Here is a 25,669-nt window from a genome sequence, read left to right on the forward strand (position 1 = left end):
AAAATAGTGCATAAATAAACAACAACAACAATAAAAATAAAAAGAAGTTGGTAGAAGTTGGCAAAGTCAAGCTTGAAGCTGAAACGAAGGCGCTTTCTATGATTGATCAAGTGGCACCGTCCGTGAGATATAGATATATATATATATACTTTTTTTTGGGAGATGGGGGGGTTTGCAGCGGCTGTGGGAAGAGCGGAGAAAATTCCTGTTTGTCTTTTTCAGTCACCTGATTGCCACGCTTTTCCTTGATGGACGGCCAGCGACCTGTCAAGTAAAGCAAAAACTGGTGAAGCATTTCTTCGGGAGAATCGGGGCAAAGCAAAGGCGGACCAGGCTGCTACGATATGCTGCGGACTCGGGGAGAAGATGGGTTTTGCTGGAGAGACAAAGCTTGTGTAGAGCAGGAAGAACAAGGGAGAAGGAGAAGGGGAAAAAAAAAAGAGAAAACCCTCCCCCGATCCGTCTATCTTCTCCCCTCCTCCCCAGTGGTATTAATTAGCAGCAGCAGATGAGTGGAGAACAGAAGCCTGAAGGGAGAACAGGTTCATGTCAGGTTAGTGTATACTGTTGTTGCCCCCCCTCTCTGGTCTTCTGCCTTTCTCTTCTCATTCCTCTCACACGCACGCGCAAAAATTCACATATCATGAGATCTCACCCACAGAAGTATCAGCTCGCTCTCATCACTGCACACACACACACGCACATGCACACACACACATAATAAGCAGAAGCTGCAGTAATTCCAGTGAGATCGAAGCTTTAGTTTTACCACAGCTCCTCGCGTATTCAAAGAACACGTTCAAACCCAGGTATCGCCCGAGACTGGAAAATCATATAAGCGTCCAGCCTCACAATTACTGCAAATCATGGCTCCGGTATTGTATTTGCTTGCCAATTATCTGTGGCAGTTTTGCGTTTTAGCTTCCCCCTTTTCAAGTATATGTTTCAGATGTGTCTGGGAGACGAATCTAATTCAGTTTGCGACAGTCCAGCTGTTTGCATTTTGCTGCAGTAATTGCTTGGATTTCACCTTTGTGTGACTTGTCATTTTGCATCACGCAAAAGCACACGACTAAAATCTCTATACCAGCCGTGTCGTGTTGAACGCGAATATGTAATTTCTCAAATTTATAAGCTGATTAATTTCTTTTATTTGGTCCTGTGTAACTTGTGCTTGTAAGAGCTTTATCTGTTTGTGTGTGTGTGTGTGTTTTTCATCGCCTGGTAGTACATTGCATAATCGTAAGCTATGCTTTTTTTCATTGCAACTAGATGCGCAACATAAGAAGACTCATTTGACCTTGCAGTGCTCTCTGACTCAGCTCCATCAGAAGTGTTTAATACCCACATTGTCTCGAAATACAGCAGTGAATCGTGCTTTAGTACTCTGCTCTCTGATGCTCATTAGCACATGTCCTTGTGTCCTTAAAGCTGCCTTTTAACTGCTGGGTTTCCTTTGACTAACTTACATTTCTAATTTTTTTTTTCTTTGCAGTCTCGTTAGATTTCCCTAAGTGATATTTTAATTACTTGGAAAAAAAATAAAAAGAGGAACACTGGAAGATGTGAGGTTGAAAGTGCTAATTTAAAAAAACAAAAACAAAAACAAAAAAAACTAACTTTTATACTGACTCCAGAAAATTGTTTAAACTGACCAAATATTTTTGACTTTATTATTGTTGCTTGTTTTTTGTCGGCTGCTGAACACAATCAAATTATAAATGACATAGGGGTTTTCAAATAGCTGTTTGTTTGGACTCTGCGGTAATAAATTTGATAATGAAAATGCTCAAATTGGGTTAGCAAAACTCCCTGATTGAATAATGGCAGCCTATATTGCTCCACTTTGAGTGCAGCCAAGATGGTTTGCGGTGGGAAATAATGATGGAAACGATCACGATCAGGATCTTACGCCTGCGCCATCTTGGACATTTTCGAAGGTAAACAAACGCGTTTGCAAAAGCATTCTTGGTTTCAAATCTTTCTTGTGAATCTGTACAAAATAAGCAAGAAATATGACGGCATTAAAAAAATATGACAAAGTAAGAATCCTGATCAAGTCAAAGTAACTACGTGCCCTTCTCCTGGTAGAGCCACCGAAACTGTAAAAGCACAAAGTTATCAGCACTAAAAAGTTGCATTTGATGTTTATTTACCACTTAGCTTGTCATTTATTTCTTTTCTCTCTTTTTTTCCTGCAGAATTCTATCCGACACAACTTGTCATTGAACAAGTGTTTTCTCAAAGTGCCTCGCTCCAAAGACGACCCTGGGAAAGTAAGTATGGTCAGACCAGCGTGACGTGACTTAAAAGGTCCTGCTGAATTCGGTTCATTGTGTAATTGAAAAAGAAAAAGAAGTAAATTTTGTGGTGCAAACAGGGCTAAGTCTGGAAAAATAAATTCAATTGCATTCAATTCAAAACGTGTAATTTCAAGAAACTTTTTTTTTTTTTTTTTAAGACAAATCCAATTTACTGTGTGTAATTAGATCAGTTCAATCATTCAGTCAGATTTAAATTCAGGCTCTTATTTGATGTTCTAATTTATTACTTTGGGTCACAAGTAACTTCTGTAGAGAGCAAAAACAGAGAGGTAATGAAACATCAATTATTGTAGATAATGCACAATTGGAGAGTAGTAGGAAGCGGCAGAGTGAAGACCATTGGCCAGTATGTTCTCCGGTGTCCTTGGCTCGTATCAGCATAGCTACAGAAAGTTGCAGAGGATTTTCATAAGCCACTGTAACTAAAAACTTTGTCAAAAAGAAAGCTTCGAACCTGGTCTGCCTCACAAAGAAAACTTAGTTGGTTTGACAGGAGACCAGCCTGATAACTAAAAAAAATAAATAAATAAAAATCTGCTTACCATTCTACTTTTGGACATTCTTGGAACCATCAGAACTTTGTCTGAAACAAATGGAAGAATCAGATCTGTGATATTTATGATGGGCCTAATTAAACAAGAGCTTTATATGGAGTTTTTTTTTTTCCAATTTAGTCTTGTTGAGAAGGAGGGGAAAAAAGAATGGGGTATGTTCAAATATAATATACATACTGAAGCCCTGAGGGACAGTAAATATTGCATTGTATTCGAAATTTTGAACTTTTTCTGAGTAGAAAACTAATTTTTGTCCATCCATCCAAATCTGGACTACATTTGAAATTTCTGAAACGAACCCATACCAAACTTTTTGATTTATTCATTAAAATTTGCTTAAACAAAATTGGGAACTGCGAACATGCGAATAAATATGTAATTTTGACTTTTGGTGGAGAAAAATGGACAGCGACTTCTGCCTACATTTTACATAGGAATACCCACAGGCGCACACACACACACACGTATATACACGCACACACACACACACACACACATGCCCTGTGCACTTAAAAGCAGTTTGTGACTCCATAACCAGCTGTGGTGAATGCCTAATGCGGTTTTCTCTGTGTTCTGCTTCTCCTCCAATATTGATTCTGCCGAGTAATAATGTGGCACGGGGAGTAATGAATAATAAGTATATGTAGGTACACACCTTCATATCCAAGGCCTTTCATGCATCTGTTATGCTTTATTAGAGTTCTCTTCTCTGCCTTTTCTCTCCTGGACACAATCACAGGAAGCTTTAGATATGTTTCACGCCTGGCGCTGCTGCTCCTGCTGTTGTGGTTACGAGGCAGACTTCTTCTTCTTCTTTTTTTTTTTTTTTACCACAGCCACTTCTGCAGCGCCAGTTTGATAACAACAATTTGTCAAGTCCTTGTTTGTGCTGAATCGAAAGACTTGGGCTCAGATGGGGGGTGAAGGGGAGGGAGAGTATATAATTAAGGTTGATCACTGAAGCTTGCCTTTACATTATTTTTTAATAAACGCTCAAATGTTCAAACTTCCACCCTTCACAGGATTAATGCAAGAGCTGACCTACAACTTTTATAGAAAGAGAGAGAGGGAGAGAGAAAAAAAAAACTAAAAAGCCAAAACTTTTCAATGAACTCTCAAAACTCTGCTCATTTCATTTTGGGGAGGAGGGCTGGTGGAAGGAGTTTCTTCTGACTGTGGGGATTTTGTAGCCATTGAAAAATGAATTAGGGGGGAAGAAGCTTTAAATAATTCAGAGGAAATCCTTCAGCTTGAGTGGAGGCCTATAGTCTGGAAAGACACAAAGAGAGTGGCTCCCCTCCTGATTAGCCTGACTTGGACCTGAGCAGCACCTTAATTTACTACCAAGATCGAAGCGGTCGATACCTCGGCACCGGGAACGGAGGGAAGAGGGTGTGTGTGTGTATGTGTGTGTGTGTGGGGGTGTGTGTGTGTGTGTGTGTGTGTGTGGTGGGGGGGGTCATCTGTGTGTGGAGAAGTTGAATGTACATGTTCTGCTTGAAGCCGCAGAGAGAGGGGTGAAGCTAAATCATGCATGTGCTAACGTTAATTGGCTGTGTACAGCTCAGTGATGTGGGACTGAGAGACAAGGGGAGGAGAAGAGGAAAGAAATATGGGGGCGGCAGGGAGGGTGGAGGCGGGTTGGAGCCGAGCTGCGTCTACGTGTGGCCAAGAAGAACCTCTTAGATTCATCCTACAGCTTCAGCTCTCCTTGGGAGGGAGGAGGAAATATGGTGCACAAACTGAAACTAGGAGGAAATTAAGGACCTATGAGTAGGCAAAATGTTATCCCTCATTGCTCAGTTCAGATAAGATATTGACATGCTTTAGAAAAACAAACAGCATCGCTATTTCTGACTAAAATTTTTCACATTTTAGGTAAGTTCAATTCAACAAAATTATTTCTGCGTGTTAAGTTCCACAATAGTGAGAGGGAGAACTTTTTAGAGGTTTTGTAACTTTCTGTCCAGAAGATTCAAACAGATGTATGCAGATCAAGGAAGTCAAGATGATGATGTCATGGCTTTGTAGGCTTTTGATTGGTTAACTTACCAAATTTGAGGTTAATGGGGTCCCAGCTGTGGTTGTATTTTGAGCCACAACTCAAATGTTGCAATGTTCATTTTTTTTTCAAACAATCTGTTGCAAGTGTAAAGACCATTTGATATTTATACCGTTTAGGGGGGAGACAGATTCTGGATGTGTATCAGTACAAAATGTTCATATCAACCCCAAAACAATAAGAAAAGACCTTGTGAAGAGAGTTGCGCAGGGAAATGGGTCGGAAAAGGTCATTACTCCAAAAGCCGCATAAAACCCAAATATATATTTCGCAAATGCACAAGGGAGCAAAGGCGTTTATTTCTGGATGCACTGTGTGGTTTAATGAAGCTGAAATTGAATTGTTTGATTACATTTGACGATCGTGACATTTTAAGGGGAAATTGAAAGCTTGCGAGAACATAAAACCCAACTAAGCAACGTCTCGGCCAAAAAAGTTAAAGCTCGGTAGCAAATGGATAATTACCCAAAGCATACCGCCAAAGACTGTGCATTTAGAACAACAAACTTAACATTTCAACAGACCGTCACAAAAACCTGAGGTCGGTCTTGTAGAAAATTAGACTTGGATCAGGCCTGGTTGAAGAATACCCAATAACTTTTGAAAAAATAAAAAATAAAAGTTATGAGATGCATGTAAACTCCTAAAGTTAAAGAAAGTGATAGTCTCATATTATTCTGGCTATCAAATAGAAATAACTGTGGTAGCCTCAACCGACAAAACCCCCCCCCACTCAAATAAGAGTTTTCAAACATAAATGTTAATTTTACAGCAATGTTTTAACGTTGTGTATTAAAAGGGTGTGAGTGAATTTTATGTGGAAAACTGTGGCAGTAAAAGATCAAAAGTGGGGAACTGCGCTCAAAAGAGAAGCAGATGCTTTAGATGTATTTAAAATAGACGGGAACATTATCTAAAGATGTGCAACTAATGTAGGAAAATTAAAGTTGTGCAAATAACAATGCAGCCGTTTAAAAGGGTGATTTCTGTATTATTTATTTTTTTCATATGGATGTGGCTAGAAATTTCCCGTGTACCAGAATAGGATAATTTTTAGCTTGATTGGCCATGATTGGTTTCAACTTTTTCTTTGTCTCTGAAGGCACCATATACGGTAAACCGAGTACGACACAACTTTGGTTAACGTTTTCTGTAAAAGTTCTTGAAGAGAAATCTCAAACAGCCAAAATTACCGCCGATGGGTTGAGTGCCATAATCCACCACAAACACTTTGCTTTAAAAAATATGAGCAGGGCACCTGAGAATCTCACTCCTTACCAAAAGATGTTGAACAGAAGAAGAAAATAAAACCATGCCTCACATATGAACAGCTCGTAAAAGTGTCAGATGAAAAGCCGAAGGCGTCTCTCGACGTCTAAATGCGGTGGAAAAGTTTGTAACGTTGATTAAACTTTACAGATCTTCGTAAAGGTTAAAATTGTACTGTGGTCATGGTCCTGAACAGAGTGATAAACTGACACATTGGTCTTTAATGAGGCAAAAAAGCTATTATTGTTGTTATTATTATTATTATCATCAAGCTGTTGGTAGTGACCAAAACAGAGAGATTGGGAATAAAACATTTCAAAATGGTGTCTTCTGGTCAGAATGCAGAAATGCATCAACAGCCCTTCTTGGGAAGAAACATCAAAGAAAATGAGGACTAGTTGGGGAGATTATATCTCAAGGCTGCCGTGGGAATACCTCAGCTTTGGTTGCACTCACAATGCAGGTTTTAAAAAATATATATTTTATAACTTAATATTAGATATCTGCTGATAAACCCTATCTACTTCCCCAATGCGACTACTGTCTGCAGCTGCAGAATACTCCCAACTACTTATAAATAATTCACATGACCCCAAATATAATCTACTGACGGAATAGTGAGTGAAAATCCTGTTCTTAGCTGGAAGAAGCATCCCTCTCCAGATTTCCATAGACTGCTTCTGCTTTAAATGGGAAAGTAAAAACGTAAAAATGAAAGTTTTACCTGAAGTCTGAAGGCTTGTAAATACCTGAATGCTGACCTGTGTGTTTTTTTTTATTTTTTTATTAATTAATTTATTTGTTTTGTTTTTTTTTTTCTTGTGGTTGCTTTTCAGGGCTCCTACTGGGCGATAGACACCAACCCTAAAGAGGACTCGGTGCCCAGCAGGCCGAAAAAGAGGCCACGTTCTGGAGAACGGGTACGATTTGACTGATCTTCCAGAATCTTTAGTTTGTTTCCACAGAGGACAATTCCCGGGAATGCATTCAATTCAAAACACAAAGATGAACTCTTGCGATGCTGCTGCAGAGATATAAAAAAAAAGAAAAAGAAAAAAAATTAAAATTCCAAGCAGCAAAACTAGCAGCGCCGCTACTCATCTAAACGGTTTGGCTTACATTGACCCCCTTCATGTGGGCAGAAATCTAAAAACCCCACTTGCTTATGGAAAAAAAAAAAAAAACCTCACTGGCTTCATGTGTGGTTCATTTAAACTGAACCAAATCATAGTCATGATTAAACAACGCTGTGCACATATGTGCTCCCTGATGTTCACCAGAGGCTCGTCGGGCGCCTTCTCCAGCATCTCACAGGAGGAGCAGGGAAGAAAAGTTACAGGGAAGATGAGAGAATGCAGGCGCAGGAATGAAGATTGGTTTTGAAAACACTGATTGACAGCGGAGGAGGCTATAAATATACGTAACCCAGCATCGGCTCGGCAGAATGCGGCTGGGTGTTCAGTCATTAACCCTGCAGATCTGAATACAAAAGCGGTGCCGGGGTAGCTCCGCCATGCGTTGCAGGTCTCGTACAAACCCCTTATACAATCCTCTGTTGTTTCTGCTCTGTGTGCAACAAACTGTGCATGAAGTTTTGGTTTCTTCAGTACTTGTTTGCATACTCATAAGCAATTAGATATAAAAAAATAAAATAAAAACTCGTTCAGACCAAACAGACACCTTCTAGTACATTTCAAAAAACTAGAATGTTGTGTAAAAGTGAAATATTTATTGTCAGCCATCTCAGAAAGTGAAACTCGTATATTATATTGAATTATCCCACTTAGAGTGACGGTTATAGATAATGAAAACCTAAAATGCTGTAAAAACAATCTTGTGGTGTCACACCCTCATCAGCTAATTAACTCAAAACACCTGGTTCTTTAGTCTCTCACTGGTTTGGTACAGAAAGCTACACAATCATGGGAAAAACAGCTGACTTGACAGATGTCCAGAAGACAGCCATCGACATCAGTCAGAAGGAGGGTGAGCCAAGAAGCTGGTTGTTCACAGAGTTCTGTATATCCACAAAACATTGAGTTGAAGGAAGAAGTATGCTTGGAAAAAAATGCACCAGCAATGGGAAAAACCACAGCCTTAAGAGGAATAACAAATCAGGTCCAGATGAATACTAGACAGGGACTACAAATGTCACATTCCCAGCATCAAGCCACTCTTGAACCAGAGACAAATTCTTACCTGAGCTCTGGACGAAAGGAACTGGACTTTTGAGCAATGATACGGAGTCCTGTTTTCAGATGACAGTAAATTCTGCACTTCATTTGGAAATCAAGATCCCAGGGTTTTGGAGAAGAGAGCAGAGGAACAGAATCCATGTTGCTTGATGTCCAGTGTGAAGTTTGAAACAGTCAGTGATGGTTGAGGTGCCAAGTCGTCTGCTGGTGTTGGTCCACTGTGGTTTTTTTTTTATAAAGTCTGCGGTCAATGCAATCGTCTACCTGGAAACCCTGGAGCTTTTTATGCTTCCCTCTGCTGCCAAGCCGAGGGAAGCTTGGCAGCAGAGGAAAATAGTCTGATGTTATTTTCCAGCAATACGTGTCACGTGCCCACACTGCCAAAGCCACCAAAAATGGTTTATTGACCATGTTGTTGCTGTTCTTGATTGGCCAGCAAACTTCCCTGACCTTTAACCCCCCTAAAAAAATCTATGGGCTGTTGTTGTGAAGAAGAAGATGAGACACAATGCACAACAGGGAAGCAATCTTGCCATTGCCCCTACGCAGTGCCACAAGCTGATCGTCTCTGTGCCATGGTGCATTGATGCAGTAATTCATCCAAGAGGAACCGCAACCAAGTATTGAGTTCATAGAAATGTACATACCTCTCAATAGTCTGACATTTATGCTTAAAACATCCATTTTTGATTGGTGTAATGCAATATTTCTAATCTTCTGAGACACTGCATTTTGAGGTTTTCTTTACCTGAAAGCCATAACACATAAAATGTTTAACTCTGTGTGTAATGAATCTCTCCAGATCAGTAAAAATGTCTTTTTAACAAAAGATTAACTAGACGTCAAAGTGCAAAACGGTCAATATTGAGCAGGAGTGGTGCATGTGTTTGTGTTGAAGGACAGAAGGAATGCATGACTCAAAGTTTTACTGAACTCTACCTGCAACACTCACGATCTGCCTCTCAGCAGCTCCCATTCAGTTCAAATATTTAACAATTGGAACATGATGGTTTTACTTAGTTTATGATATATAAAAAGGTACGGTTCTGATCTTCCGAAAACTTCACACTGTTTAGACGTGTGCTTAAGTCACCAGCTCCACCTAACTGCGTATGATTTGCATCAAAACATCTAATTTCCAGGAGCTCCAGCTTCACTGTGCAGGTAATTCTCTTGTTTTTACTCCACTAGACTCCAGCGAGATTTTCTGAACGTACAGCCGACCGTGTTGTGACGTTCATCACGGCTGCCTTTCTACCTATTATCCAACATCTCTTGTCACTGCTTGTTGCAACATAATCATTATCTCCCCGTTTTCCTGCCACTCTCCTCTCTACCTCCTGGTCCATGCCGCTGCCTCACCCTCTCTCCCCTCCCAACCCCCCCATTCAGTCTTGGGGAAAAGCTCAGGCAGGCGTGGAGCAGCAAAGTGCACAATCACCGATGCTCACTTGGGGAAGACTAGAGAGGGAGAGAGAGATGCCTGAAAAGAAGCAGGAGAGAAGTTTGGAAGGAAGGATGCAGAAAAGAGAAACAGACGTCAAGGTAGACAGAATGTGTTGAGGAAAAAGCGGAGCTGCGAGGAGGGGAAAAGAAGTAAAGAGGAGCTGGAGGAGGAGGGAGGAGAGAGTATTCCAGGCTTGTGTTCCAGTTAATTACCACAGAAGGCCCTGGGGCTGCCGTTAGACATATTTTCTTCACCAACGATTTTTTTTTATTTTTATTACAAACATTAATTAATTCAGAGCCTTGTCATCTCCTCTTACATGGATGGGCCCTTCGACCCCTTTTCTCATGCCTCACTTGCACCGCTGGCAGACACACCGTGGGCTGTCACATGGGCTAAGGAGAAAATGGGAGGTTACAAGTGTGGAGATTTATGACGGCATTACTGTCTGAGGGGGGGGAGAAGGTGGACTAAATATGTCTTCGTGTTTTTATTGGGGTGTGTTTAGTTGCACCTGGGCTGTGTGCTTGTAAAGGGTTTTAAGTTGGCAGCGAGGCTAAACGTCAGCCTCATAAATCCATTGTGCTGTTCGCCTCGTAGCTGCGGTGAGGATATTTACGGCCCTTTCATTTCGTATATACCTCTCCGTCTGCCTGTCTGTCACCGCTCAATTATCTACCTATTCTTTCTGTCTTCCCTCTTTCTTCCACCAGCCTCCCTTTTTTTTTTTTTTTTTTTTCTGCTCTCCCCCTCATCTCTTCTTTGTTGGTATTTTTCTAAGAGCTTCCGTCGGGGGAACCGGCAACCCGTTTATCATAAATTAAAGATTGCATTGTTACCAACCAATCCTCTTACTGTAAGCAGTTTGGGAAGTCAGCCAAGCCAGCCTTGAACCTTAAAAGAAGTCAAACAAGGAGGAAAAAAAAGACACATTTTTTTCCTTTCTTTTTTTTTTTTTTTTTTTACATTTTTGGGGCATCAGTGTCGCCCCTAATCAGTCCATGAGTAGCTTCTTCTATTTCATAGAGCAGTGCCCCTGCTTCGTCTCGCAGGGAAGACGGCGGCAAACGAAACGCTGCAGAATACGCCTGAAATGTGTAAATAATTCATGAGGAAGGCTTGATTCATCTTACCAAGTGCAAGTGATGTGTCCACTTCCCAGTCTGCCTAAGTGTCCGGCAATTTACGCGAGGCGCGCGCCGACTTGTTCACGCGGTTCTCAGCCCGGAGCGTTGGGGTGAATCAGGGGAGGCTCGTGAAAGAATCATGAACTTGAAGCGGACAGAAATTTCTTCATAACCTTTGTCACATTTAATTTCTCATCTCATTGCCAAAATCCTCTGGGTATCCCCAATCAGTGTGAGCCGGATTTAGATTTCTAGTGAATCTAAATGAGGAGAAAAGGCTCTCAGGAATTCAGGAAGTGCTACATTATGGGATCCACTCTGCTGGATTTATTCATTTATTTATTTATTTATTTATTTTTGCCACAGGAATTTATCCAGGCTCACTTATTAGTAAATGTTGGTTATAATTGACAGTAAATATGTATTAAGTTTGTGTATCATTTATATGTGTGCACAGTATATAGATATATGCTTTTTGAACTTTTTCATATCAAATTGTCTTACTTGTAATATTCCTTAATACTATCTGCATGTCATTCGTTCAGGATGGTATGTAATTTAAAATGTAATATTGTCATTAGCTGTGATATGGATATAAGAAAATATTGTTTAAAATGTAACGCACAGTAGAGATACATGGAGTAATGTATGTTTCCTTGTAAAATAAAGTGTATTTAGTGATTCTAGTGAGAGTAAAAGAGTGCTTCTTCTCAACTGCAGGAGTCTTAATAATCATGCATCTATATGAACATGATTAAAAGAGCTGTGAAAACATCAGCACAGTGGAAATATGTGCAAACACAATGTGAAAAACTCTCTGGTTTATCTTGTTCTGTCCTGAAGAAGCAGAAAAAGCAACGTCCTGTTTGTTTATTTGCCTTCGTATTTGACCATTTTCACATGTTGTGTTCCGATTCACCGATCTGTGTTGGAGTATTGAGCTTTTTCCTTATGTTATATGTTTTTGGCTTTTGCTATGCAACAAACAGCAGGCAATTACAGCAGAATAAGCAAATACCAGATAAATAAATTTAATTATTTGTATTCGAACATTCATAGATGCCTAAAAACAATGTTTAAAAGTTTTGTGCAGGACTTTTGGAAGAGGCTGTTCTGCTGCTGAGGAAATAAATGTGTCCTTAAATTGCATAGTACTTAATTAATCCTTAAAGAGAAGATATTCACAGAGTAATATAATAAACTTGATGTGAAGGGCCCAGACTGACTGGTATTTGAGCAGAGTGTACAAAACGGTTTTAGTTTTTGCAACGTCCAAAAATGTTTTTTTTTCTTGACCATATTCTATTACTGTGAATGAATGAATGCAAGTTTATTTCAATACTCAATAGAGGTCAAAGAAATGAAGTTAATGAAGAAAAACAAGGACAAAAGAAAATAATAATAATGAAGAAATATGCAAAAATCAGTTTCAAAAGGAGCAGAAAAAAGTATAAACATAATAATAAATTAACTTGAATAACAGACTAAATAAAAAATAAACTTGGTTTCATTTCCCTTTGGGATTAATAAAGTATTTTTGATTTTGAATTGAATTTTCATGTGGATAAATGTAATAAATATACCACTGGCTAATGAATGACTGTTAAATAAATGAATACGACCTCTGAAGAAATGTTACAACAATGTGTATGTTTAAATTTATTAAATCTAACCAACAGATTTTAAATACAGTGTACCGCAGAATACATGGCTTCATCTTTAATCTTATTGAACATACTTCTTATGTGCGCTTTTAAACTGTAGGATATTATTTATTTGTTGAAATTTATCGTCTAATTTATTCCATAATTTCACTCCACAGATCGAGACACTCGTATATTCCACTCTTAAAAATGACACACGTACTTCAGATATTTGACAAGACTTGAGAAAATGTTTCTTTGATACATAAACACATTGAGTAACTTGGGTGTGTAGGAAACACTCTGAGGTAACTTGGCATATACCAATATAATTATGCATTTCCTCTTCAGCTTGGACTATAAAGTCTAATAATATCTGTGTCTGTTGTCATTTGCACTTTCCTTGCAGGCATCAACCCCTTACAGCCTGGAGTCAGAGTCCCTGAGAATGGACTGCATCATGTCAGGAGGCGCATCCCCAACTCTGGCCATCAGTGCAGCAAATAACAAGGTCGTTGCAAGACAGCCAGTTATGAATAATTATGGAAAACGTTCGTAAAATGCCCAGCATGCTACTGGTTTGGGTTCTTATCTAAACGAAGAAATCAGTTTTACTTTTGCTCAAAGAAAACTTTCACTGTACACTGGTCAATGCCAAGGTTTTGTAGTAATTTAGAACACTAAATATTTAGTACTTCCTGTTCCTCACTCTTAAATGTATATGTTTATAGTATAAAAAACTGATTTTTAGATTGACATTAAATAGATCAAACTTCCCCCATTTTTAACTAAGAACTAAGTCCTACTTGGCCTTTTGATAGCTCAATTCAATATGGGTTAATTTGAAGCCCAGCTGTGGATGTATTTTAAAGAAACACATCAAGCGCATTGAAATCCTGTGTGATGTGATGGAAGAAATAACAGAAATCAATCGACTCAGAAAAGCACTCTTGAAAATAAACCTTAATTATAGTAGACATGTCTTATAAACTGATGAAAGTCACATTTATTGAACATTTAGAGAAAAGTCCCTGAGGATGCTGTCCCAGCCATGAAGTATGGAGGAGGCAGCATGAAGATTATATAAACCTCCAACATTGGAGAAAGTATTAAACATTTAGTAAAAAGTTTATTTGCCCATTATTCTGGCATTAAGCAAATTAAGCTAAATTGATTTACTGAAATTGGGGAAAAAATGTGTCAGATTTAATGTGAGATGATGAAAACAGACTGTGGTTTTATTACACATTGTGTGTATATTTGATTGACAGCACTAAGGCCCTCCTCTTGGCTCTGATTGGTTGTTTCTGACTGAGCAGTGTATTTCTGCAGATGGCAGTCGGACCTGAGGGAGATGGCGGAGGAGCTCCGTTTTTTTCCACAGATGATCTGAATCATGCCACACGGTGAAATCATAGTGACGGTTTCTAACAAATATGTAAAAACATTAAAACATTTTTTTTTTTTTGTCATTAAAGTTACCTACTGGGAATCAAACATATTGATTGACACTCAAAATAAATGTCCAGTTTATTATACATTTCATTTGAGGAAGGAACAAGAAAGCCTTGATTCGAATTATTATAACATTGATAGTAGCTGTTTCTGAGCAATTTTAATCAACACAGAAAATGTATTATTTTTTTTTGTTTTTGTTTTTTAAAGATGTACTTTTCACAATTTACGTTAAACATGTCAGCTTCCACTCGCTGTGTTACTCCAGCAGAAGCTCAAACGCATCTCTTTTAAGACATCACTTCACATTTTGAAACAATGATTCAGAGCAGGGCGAGGAAGACCTTGACGATAATGATGCAGATGCCAACGTCAATGATATCCGCCCACGTCCAGACAGGTGGCGTCCTGCAGGCGCAGCAGCGAGTCAGAGCCTCGTCTCTTGCACGTTTTCTCACTAATTTTCTGCTATGCTCAAAAGATGTAATTGCTTTTTAAAAGGCATTTCTGAAACTTGACAGAAAAGCATGGGAAAACTGAAAAACATTTTTCTTAATTAGAGACTTGGTATGCCGTTATTAGCATATTGGATTGTTGTTTGTTTTTGTTTTGCTTTTTTTACTCTAACATCTTGACGTGAAGCTGTGCAACATCAAAAACTACAACCTACAAATGTGCTTCGTAATGCGCATTCTGTATTTCTGTGCAAACCGTAAACGTCTTCGAGTCTGCAAAGTGTTTTCCCTGCTGCAACAGTGTCACAGTAAGGAGAATTAAATCTTCTTTCACTGCTGATTTCTCCACACCCACTAAAACTGGGAAAGACTTCTCAGAAATGCTCTTTTTTTTTCTTTTCTTTGTTTTTCTTACCACTAGATTTTCCACAGAGTAGAGCGCTGCCCCAGAGAGCTTTTACTGTTGTCTCACCCGAAGGCTATGTTTTCACATTTGTCTTTACAATTAAACGTAGCCCGGAGGTAATCCTGACGCTCTGCCTCACAAGTCCTGACAGTCAAATAAAACAAGAGAAACATGATTCAACATAATTCTGAGGCACCGCTTTTTAAAAAGCTTTGTGATGCGTCAACACGAGACGGTACGCTGTGCAGCTCCTTTCACTACACAGGGAGTTCTCTGGGTTAGGTTTCTCCTTTTGCGTTTTTTAAAAATGTTTTTTTATTTTTTATGAAAATTGTGGCACCGCAGTTGTCTGTTGATGCAGGGATAAGACAAATTGCACTGACTAATGCTTTAATTTCTGTTTTTACTTTGACTCGAGGCCTTGCAAAAATATTATCCCGTGAACTTTTTCACATCGAGTCACTGGAGCCCACAAGCTCCAGTGAGTTGCACTGGGAACTCATGTGATGGACCAAAAGAAGGAAGTGCAGAATTGTAAGGTCATTTTTCCGACAAATCTAGATTTGCAAAGAGGAGCATGCATTTACATTGTTTGAGTCGATACATTTTAGAACCTCCTCTTGGTTCAGTTACTGTTACAAGTATTTGGGGTTATGTCTCAAACTTTGCACACTATTGTTTGCTACAAAGCTTGTACCTCAAGCTTCAAGTCTTGCCCAGATTTTCTGTTGGATTTAGGTCTGAGCTTTGACTAGGCCATCCCAATGCAATTTGATTGTAGCTCTGGCTGCACTTCTTAGGGTCTGTGTACCATTGGGAGACCCAGTTCCAGGTTTCCATTTTTGATCGCTCTTGTCTTTAGCTCCATCCATCCTCCCATCAACCTTAACTGACTTCCTTTTCTGTGCTGAAGAAAAGCGTATCCACAGCATAATGCTGCCACTACCGTATTTCATAGTGTGGACAAATTGCACTGACTAATGCTTTAATTTCTGTTTTTACTTTGACTCAAAGCCTTGCAAAAATATTATCCAGTGTTAGTTTTGTTCATATTTTGGTCAAATCACTGCAGAGCATCTTTTTCTGCCTCTTTAGTCACTGCTGAGTGGCGCTAAAGAAATTAGACTGATAAAATGAGCAATAATTCTACATATGCAGGCTGTAGAAAAGACTAATTTTAGTATGACCTTCATCAAATTTCCACTACTAAATGATACTGTTGACACGAGGGTAATTTTTATCACCGTAAATGCCTTCAATGTTGTTCAAGTGCTTTCCTTTTTAAAGCAATCGTCCACAGCTGGAAAGAACTCAGTCATATTCCTGTCTCTCAAGGCAAAACTCTCCTCTTCAGAAACCAGAAATTAGAACAATTAGTGATGTTCTTATAGTTTAAAATACAAAAAATATGATGTATATATTGATAAACTTGGATTTCTTCTTAATAATTTTCTTTTTTCTTTGACATATAAATAAAGTAGTTCTCATTTCTAGACATGGAGTCAATGTTGTGGTTCTGGGGAACAGTTATTTAGTCGGAGCAAAGACAAAATTATCTGGATTACAAATGTTTCTGCTTTAGCTTTTGCTTTTTTTTTTTTTACATTTTGCAATCACAGTAAGGTGTTTATTAAAAAAAAAAAAATCTTTAAGGTCCTCCCCTCACTTTGATGACGATTTAGATAAAAACCCCTAAAAACAATGAGTGAACTAGATGAAACCTTGCTGTCTTTGTTGTGTTTAGGTAGCGCTGTACAACCCTGAAGCAGAAGGCGGCGAGAGTCCTGGGAGTCTGGGTGGCAGCCTGAGCAACAGTCTTTCAGAGCAGAGTTTGGCGTCTGTCAGCCTTAACAGCCTGAACCCCGCTGTCAGCAGCAGCAGCAGCAGCAGCAACGTGCACAGCTACACACCAGTAAGAGCTCGTCTTTGTTATGGCTGCGACTGTTGTGAGTGTTGCAGGAGGACGTCGGCCTGTCGCAGAGTGTGTCTTATTGAAAAGATACCTTTGCTGGGCCAACGTTTTCTCTCACCTCTCATCTGGTTTTTCGTCGTCGACCTCCGGGGAATTTTATGCGATCCGCATTAAACCTGTCCCTCTGTGACCTCCCTGATTCTGACATCATGTTGGTGATTCGCCGGGTGCTGAAGGTGTCTGCTGCACCCTTAGCGGCTAAGGAGGTGGGAGCCGGCTAACGATGTGTGCGATGGATTTGCAGCTAACTCCTGAAACTCTCCCTTCGTGTTTGACGTTGAAGTTCGAAGCCAAACAGATTGATTGTTTTTTTTTTTTGTTTTTTTTTTCCAATTCACTTTTATGTGATTTCTTGAGTGGACAACTTACATTTGTTTTCAAAAGTCTTACATTGGAGACATGCCGAGTGCAAAATTAAATTTTCATGTTTAGCAAAAACAATTTTGAGAGGGGGGAAAAAAAAGAAATCATCATGTATGAAGGCATTTCAGCAGCGATGCAGGTGAAAGTACAAGCGCCTGCATTTGTCTCGTTGAACGCAGCCATCACACGCAATATTATTTACCCTGTAAATTGAGTTTTTTTGTTTTGCAGCAGACTATCGGTGGTGCTGGCGCAGCCCTCGCTGCACCCCTCAGGGCCTGAACACAACAAAATGCATTTTAAATCTGTGAGAAATAATAGGACGCTTTGAAGGAGGCTCACTCCTGTCATGCAAAAATAAAACAGCGGGTGAGGAAGAAACGTACCTGTGTCGTCTCTGATGTATTTAAATGGTGCCTGACCCCTCTAGATTTGACCTATTTAAAACACAGGCAACGGTAAAACAATAAGTTACCTTGCAAGCAAAGAAATGTGGATTGTGTTGCGGTTTTCCTTGTAATGCAGAAACATTACATTTAATGGTCAGGGATGTCTCCATCCAAATATTTCAGCAGCTTTTCAAATCAGCGGACATTTACAAACCACTTAGCTCTTTGGTCAGCTGTGTGGACCAAAACCAAGTGTTGCTTTCTTTTTGGCTATCTCCTTTCTAACAGTGTCTTCTTTTGCAGCAGTATGGATTTATTCCACAGTCAGAGCTTCTGAAAAAAAAAATATAAAAAAAACAGTTTTAGAGATCATCACCCCACTTCAAATAGAAATGTGTAACACCACACATAAATCACGGTTCAGTTTGAACCTCAGCTTCAGGGTCGCAGTTGATACAACGGCAAAAAGAAATAAAAGCCACATTGTGGTTTTTTATTTTTTTCATGACATTTTACCCTTTTTTTATGAAGACTAGTCCATTTAGTCTGTTTCAGCTTTAGTTCATTTTCCTCTTGGCAGGCACTGTGTTGCATCTTACTAAAGTGTTACAACACATCTGGTTTTATGGAACAATCTGAAGATTCATGTGGTAGATTAGGTTTTTCTAGATTTGCTAAATTTGCTAAGTTGATTTTTTTATTATTATTTTTTTACTGACACAAGCAATTTGTCATTATCTCCTAGTTAAATGATGCAGGTTATGTGTATTGAGCTAAAAAAAAATAGCAAGAGAAGAGAAAACTATTAAACCTCGAAGTTCTACAAAGGGACGAAATGTTCACAAAAAAAGCAAAATGTGTGCATTACAGTTCGTTCTTAGAACATAAATAGTTATTCACTGTTAAATCTTTAAGTTTTCAATTTTCTTTATGTTGAAACATATGTTACTGCCATTTTTAACCCATTCATATATAAAATGTTTATATATCATCACATAACAATCCGTTTTTTCCCCCCTGAAAGCCATTTTGAAGTTCAGTTTACACATTATGTCACACACAGTTTCCAAATTCACGACTCCACACATTTATTGTCGATGTTATGTATTACCATATGCCTTCTTTTCTTTGCATGGAGGCATGTTTCTCTGCCGCAGCTCAAAATGGGAAAGCCAAGAGAACATTCCAACAAAGCAAGGCTGACATTTGTTTATTAGAAGAAAAACTGTCATTGGCATAAACTTGTATTAAATATAAACTTACCAGTAGCTTGAGAAAACGTTTTGTTCACATAAATAGTTCAATTTTCAAACAGTACGTTAAAGACAAAACATTGTAGTGGCATGATGGCAGCTTTGTTTCCTTTTATTATATTTCATTTATTTACTTGTATTTTACAGAGTTTTGTGTTTTTTGTTTTTTTTTTTTGGTCAGGCTCTTCCTCTGTTTTGCTGCAGCACAGAGACAGATTCCGATTCCCTTCCTGCCTGTCCTGTTAAATTTAGCAGCGCGGCGTTAAAGGCTGCTTTGTTCAACAACATCTGATGCGGGTTTACAGCTGAGCAGGAACACCACTGCTCTTTATTGCTTCTCTTTTGTAACAGCTGCTCACCTTTTTACCATCAATCACTTTTCTCCTGCTACCTCCCACCTGCATTAGCAAAAAGGTCAGCGCAATCTCATCTCGTTAACCTCCCATTTCTGCGGGCCATCTTTTGTTTTCCTTCTGCCTTCATCACCTCGGCCGCCCCTTCCCTCTTCCCGCTCCTCCATCCTTTCAGACCTCATTTGCGGTCTAGTCCGCCGAGGATCGGGGTTAGTTCTGTCTCATTACCTGGTGCAGGTGACATCCTCCTGACTGACAGTGATTACCGGTGGCACCGTTGGCAGAGATCGCGCACACACACACACACACACACACACACACACACACGCACACGCCAGTGGAGTTTACCGAGAGGCTCCCATTACCGGGTGTGCAGGTAGATGTGTGGGTGATGGCGTCATGGAAAGTTGGCTCATATTGGCAGAGGCACACTGATCACAGCAAATTGCTTGTGTTCACCGGCTGGATGGCGAGGAGGATGACAGCTGGGATGAGATGATTGAGGATGGAGGAAGACGAGCCGCAGCCGCGAAATGAGAAAAAATTGGAAGCGCTGTGCTTCGTTTTTTTTTTTTTTTTTTTTTTTGTATTTATGGAGAAAAGAAAATGATTGGTTTTCTATTTCATTTAGCAAAATTAAATTAAGTTTGATTGTCATTGTGAACTGCAGAATTAAAAACAAGTCATAAAAGGACATTTGCAAGACGCAGTAAAATGTGTGTGCGTGTTTTTGTTTTTTTTTATTATTATTCTAAAATAAACTGGATTTTTATATAGTTTTGCTTTTTTGGTTTGCACGGCATCCCTCGCAGTCAAAATGACAATGGGCCTCACCTGCATGACCCGGTGAAAGACGGAAAACTGTGATGCAGTTTAAAGGTGCACCTCAAGAAATTTGCAGTAGAATCATTTAAAATAAAACATGTTGTGTTTCAGTTATTTAAAATTAAAAATATATTTTGTGTTACCCAAGCAGCAGAAATCCTGAATTCTGGTGAAAACATTTTTGCTGTTGTACAAACGAACGTTCAGATAAACAACTTTGAAATTCAGAATTTAAAATGTTTAGCTGGAAACCATTTACAGAGAAATAACCAGGGATGCACAACATAACTGATGTAACATCAGTATTGGCCAATGTCAGTCATGTTTTAACATATCAGTAGCTTTTTAGAAGAAAGTCTGGGCTAATAATACTAACAGTTAATGTTTCTTCACATTTCGTAGGCATTTGTGCATGTGTTTCAGGACGGCAGAGTACTTGGTTTGGGCAGTGATGGTGACGCACTACCCAAAATCTGCAGGATATTTATCAGATATGGATATCGGCCAGAATTTTCACACTGGTGCATCGGTACCAATTTTAGTCAAACGCTGCCTATAAAAACCAAAAACCTTCAAACCAGACTAAGTGTTCCTGCTTAAGGATTAGGATCAAAAAATATTTCTGTCAGCCAAAAGGTTTCATAGACCAAGTCTACTTTTACTTTTAACCATTGATATTAGTTCTCATTTCAATTAATTAGAGGGACATTGATGGATGTATTTCAAGGCTGAAACACTTCTTCCAACAAAAAAGAAGAAAAAAAAAATCAGAATATCTCATTTCAAAAATGCAAACTAGTTCAGCATCTAATTATTATTGTAAATAGTACTGTCAGTGTTTTTAATATTGTTAGCCATTTCCCTTTTTGTTTGACACTAAATGATTACTGATGATACAAAACCTAAATGTGGCTGAAAAGTCGCGGCTTTGTGTCTGTGGTCCTTGGAAACCACAATATCTCTTCACCACAATGGATGTTTTTGTGTCTGGAACACTTTGTTTATTTTCCCTTCACCTACAGCAACTTTCTTTTTGTATCACTTCAGTTGTACGAAATCCTATCCGACTTTCAGAAGATTTTGTCAGCGTTTAAATATTTACTGTATCCGCAGATTTCTTTTTCTTCCCTCTCCTTTTTATTTTTTTCTTTAAGAACACTTTGTTCACATCCGTCTTTGTCTTTCTAAAGGTGAGCAGTCACTCGGAGCCTTCGTCTCAGTCCTTGAGCCTGCAGCAGTCGGCCCAGGCTCCACCGCCGCCCCAGCAGCCCCAGTACGGTTTACCTGTCCCGGAATCGCGGGATAAGCAGCTCTGCTTCTCCGACTTTGAGGACCTCAGCGCTTCTTTCCGCAGCCTGTACAAGTGCGTCTTTGAGCAGTCCTTTTCACAACAAGGTGGGTGTCGGCCTCACTGCGGCTTGTTGATGCCAGCCTGTCCAACAATACACAATACTTGATGTGTGTGTGTGTGTGTGTGTGTGTGAGAGAGAGAGAGAGGAGAAACAATCGGAAACCTCTGTCAGCCCTCATGCACATAATTAACTGGCACGCTTTAACTCGCATTGAAATTCAGACAATTTAACATTGCTTTCATAGCGGGCGTTCCAGTATTAACCTCCACCACTCGCTACTCCTACTCTGTTGTATTTAAATAAACAAACAATCTGTTGTTCCGCATATCTGCATTTTATGGCTCGCACAGTCAAACGAGTAAAGGCAATTAAGAGGAAGAATTCAACAGGAGGAAAAACACATCTTTAGCAGAGCAGTGGAAGGAGTTCGGCTTTGATAGCAGCTAATTAGATTGGTTCTAAAGTTTGTGAAGCATCTCACTAATTGCTTCCTGAAGCTTTCAGGTCACAAGGCGCTCTCCCTGTTGGACCCCCTCCTCTCTTCCTTCCTTCACGCCGTCCTACCACCCCTCTATCACCTTCCTCCTCTTACTTACTTACTTTCCCCCCCGCCCCCGCACACATTCAGGAAGTTGTAACTGAGGGAGATTGATGCGCTCTGTTGAGTTCTGCAAAACTGCTGTCTGGACTCACCGTCTGACTGGGTCCCCAGCAGCGAGTGGTCAAGGGTGATCGCAAGCACATAAAATAAGACAATGAAAATACCAGCTGATGGGAAAAAAAAACAAAAAAAAAGAGAGAGAAGAAAAAAACTTTGCCACAGCGCAGATTGTGAAATATGGTATGACTATAAATGATTTGAGAGATAACTGTGCAGTGAATGTGTTAATATCTGACTTACTGCATCAAAAATATACAACAAACAATATCTGTCTTAGTTAAAAAAAAAGAAATATATTGAATAATCCAACAAACTTGTTAAAAGAGAAAGATGAAAAAATTAACTTTGACTCTGAGAGCCTTGACTTTTTCACAAACAATCATGTAGTTTGTGTTTTATTTTATTTGACATACAAACCAAGGTAGAGCACATTAGCAAAGTAAAAGATAAAAGGAGTAATTGTTTGAGACGGTGAAAATCTTCCCTATTAAAGGAAACTATACCACACAGCATGCCACTGCCCTCACCATGTTTCAGAGTGGGGATGTTGTCCTGACAGTGATGCTCAGTGTTACTTTTCCTCCACAAATAGTCATTTGCATTTTGGCCAGAAAATTTCATCTGAGCACAGGAACCATTCTCCCACATCTTTTGATGTTTAATTTAACTTTATTGTGCAACATTCAACTCTTGGAGTATCAGAGTAACGGGGGGAATGATTTAAATGCGTATCAAACGCTAGTTTTTTTTAAAGCTATCCTTTTCATTTCACTGTTATGGACCACTTTGTGACTAGTATGAATACTTTTTAAAGCCACAATGTACCTGCATGTTCTCAAATGTAACAAGAGAATCTGCTACAATAACTATGTAAAGCTTTGATCTGACACGCAGCAAAGACGTTCTACTGTAAATGGATAGTTTAAAGAAGTAAAAATAAAAACACTTGCACAAATTGCCTAACTTATAGATAGATTTGGTGAGCTTCTAAATTACAACTGGTTTTGAAACTGTCATCTCCAGGCAGGTCATTTCTGAAACTGGTTGATAAGTTTTAAAGCTACAGCTGAAGAAAAGTTGAAGTTTTTGCTGTTTTTGCTATGAACTACTTTCATCTGACAGAAAGTAGTTCCACATTTACGGGGCCAGTGTCTTGGGTATTTCACTCTGAATGGCGTCTTTGGCTAAGTCTTAAATGCGTCTAAAGCAAAGTGAGCACAGGGACGTCCAAGGCAACCAAAATACATTCTGAAACTACCAAGAAACAAACTAGTTTAGTGTTGTTGCTATTTTTCAGCGGCTACTTTTTGCAGGAATCTCAGCTGAGAATTGCCCTGGAACGATAGAATCAATAAGCTGATGTGGAAGGTTGTGTGCGTTTGAATGAGATTATGAGCAGGAACATCAAGAGGGCCACTGGCGTGACCTCATTATGGTGGTAGGAGCTGCACTGTACAATACTGTCAGTAATTAAAGTCTCTGAGAAGTAAGATTCTCAAGGCGCCAGTCTTGAGGAGAAGTAAAAATTGTTTTCGCCTTCTTAATAAGGCTTACAAGCCTGGAATAGTTGATATTTGTTTCCGCTGTTTAGGTCATGTTTCAAGAACTAATCTTCAAAAAAAAAAAAAAATCAGTAATGGTGCATTTATACAGTGTCTTCCAAAAAAAAAGAAAAAACTTGAAATTGTGTAATTAATTTTGCATTACAGTCACAAACTTAAATTTTATATTTTTTTTATGGTAGAAGGGTATGAATGTGAAGTGAAAGGTAACAAAACTTTAATCTGACAGTCCAAAATAAAATCTAGTCCATTTGTCCTTAGATGTATGATTAAGAGAGAATTTATTTTTACAGTGTAAAAGTTAAAACCTCTCAGTCAGTTTACATGCCGGTCTTTCTCTTGTCAGGTTTGATGAGCATGCCAAACGACTCCAGCCAGCAGGCCCGGACGGCCTGCTCCTACCAGCACTCTCCCGGTGCAGGAGGCAGCGTCGGCCACCACCACCAACACAACCACGGCCAGGCGTCGCACCACGCCCACCACCCTCACCTGTCCCCTCACAGGCACCAGGTGCACGGGCCGCACGGCCAGCACCGGCCACACAACTCTCTCTCCCACCAGAGTCATGCTGTCCAGGCTCCAGGTGAGAATATAACCGCCTATTCATTTTACTGTGGGACAAGGAAGTGTGGTAGTAAAAGAAAACGGCGCACATCAATGCAGGGACAAAGTGAAAGAAGCATTAACTGTGCAGAATTGTACAATTTGTTGGGGAAAAAAAAGAGAAGATTCTGTCAAATATATCACAGTTGACACAGAAATGAAGCACTTGAGTGCAAACTTGGAGGCTGAATGATATTGCACAGATATGAGGCTTCTGAAGTCAAAGGTAAAATTGCACTTTCATGTAAGTTATTTCAATCATTTCCAACCAATCATAGCTTGGAAATTAATTTCTTTTCTTTTAAATGTGGGGGAAAAAAATCTACATATTTATGAATGTTTGGCATAAAGTATGAGTGAATCTCTGTCCTCGAGGACTGCAGCAAGTGGAAGGTTTTATTTACAGTATTCTTAAACAAGTTTTCAATTTTCTGACATGGTTTGGTAAGCTGTGTTTCAGAGATTTTCTTTTTATGTTTTTGAATATGTTCTTTGCAGATGCCCATATGCGTGAGATTAACTTTAATTTTATACTCAACGAATGCAAAGAGCTTAGATGAATTTGTTGCAGGACAGTCCTGGTTTTCCACTCAGTCAGTTTTGACAACAGCAGGTTTCTTGTGTTTTATTTTTTACCTGAAATATTTTTAAAATCTGAATTCAAAGCATCTGAGAATTTTCTTCTGGATGCCTTTTTGGAGCTTTTTAGATATTGACATGATGGTGTCAAATGTAAAAAATAAATAAATAAATAAATAAATAAATAAATAAAAAATCAGCCCATCAGTGGCTCATTAAAGACGTTCAAATGTTAATTTTTTTAAGGCGAATTCCTTGATTTTAAATATACTGAAATGTTTTAGGAAAATATGTTGTTGTTGATGTTTCTATTTACTTCAGCTGTACTTTAATTTACTTTATAGAAGCTAATTCGGTGTTCTTCAATTGTTTGACATTGTCCTCCTTTATTATATAACTTTGTGCTATTCTAAAAATGTTCACCATCTTTTTCCAATTCTTTTTTTTTTTTTTGCTTAATATTTTCACAGTTTCAACTGTTTTTGTAGACTGTTTTCTCCTTTGTGAAAACATTCCCACCAGTGTTTTTTTCTTTTTAAATCATTCATCTGGTAGTTGTTATAACCTTGTCAAATAAAACACAAAGCCTCAACCCAGGAATGCATCATTAAGAAAACACACACCTCCGTCTGTTTGGAGGTGATAAAAGACTCCTTATGTTGTGGTTTTCCTTGGAATAGTTCAGGATGCTCTGTTGACACACGATGCTTTGTGAGGTCAATTTTTTTTACGGAAACCCACAGCGATGGAAGTGGAAAATCTCTGCTCGAGCATGTTGCAGTATTTTGACCATCAGTTTGAGGTAGCTCAACAATCTGAG

General features: G+C 39.1%; 1 protein-coding gene across 1 annotated transcript in view; it reads left to right on the top strand.

Moving 5' to 3' along the window:
- The window catches only part of LOC106928592 (forkhead box protein J3-like), a 78,384-nt gene that overhangs the window by 42,003 nt on the left and 10,712 nt on the right, over positions 1-25,669 (top strand). Inside the window, exons 4-9 of the mRNA XM_088007409.1 lie at positions 2,202-2,276; positions 7,046-7,129; positions 13,031-13,132; positions 16,682-16,849; positions 21,283-21,487; positions 24,014-24,250. Of these exons, the coding sequence (XP_087863535.1) occupies positions 2,202-2,276; positions 7,046-7,129; positions 13,031-13,132; positions 16,682-16,849; positions 21,283-21,487; positions 24,014-24,250 (871 nt within the window). The remainder of the gene's footprint in view (positions 1-2,201; positions 2,277-7,045; positions 7,130-13,030; positions 13,133-16,681; positions 16,850-21,282; positions 21,488-24,013; positions 24,251-25,669) is intronic.

Source organism: Poecilia mexicana, unplaced genomic scaffold (genome assembly GCF_051168715.1).
Source record: "Poecilia mexicana isolate PSO_F unplaced genomic scaffold, ASM5116871v1 scaffold_7, whole genome shotgun sequence".
Classification (NCBI taxonomy): domain Eukaryota; kingdom Metazoa; phylum Chordata; class Actinopteri; order Cyprinodontiformes; family Poeciliidae; genus Poecilia; species Poecilia mexicana.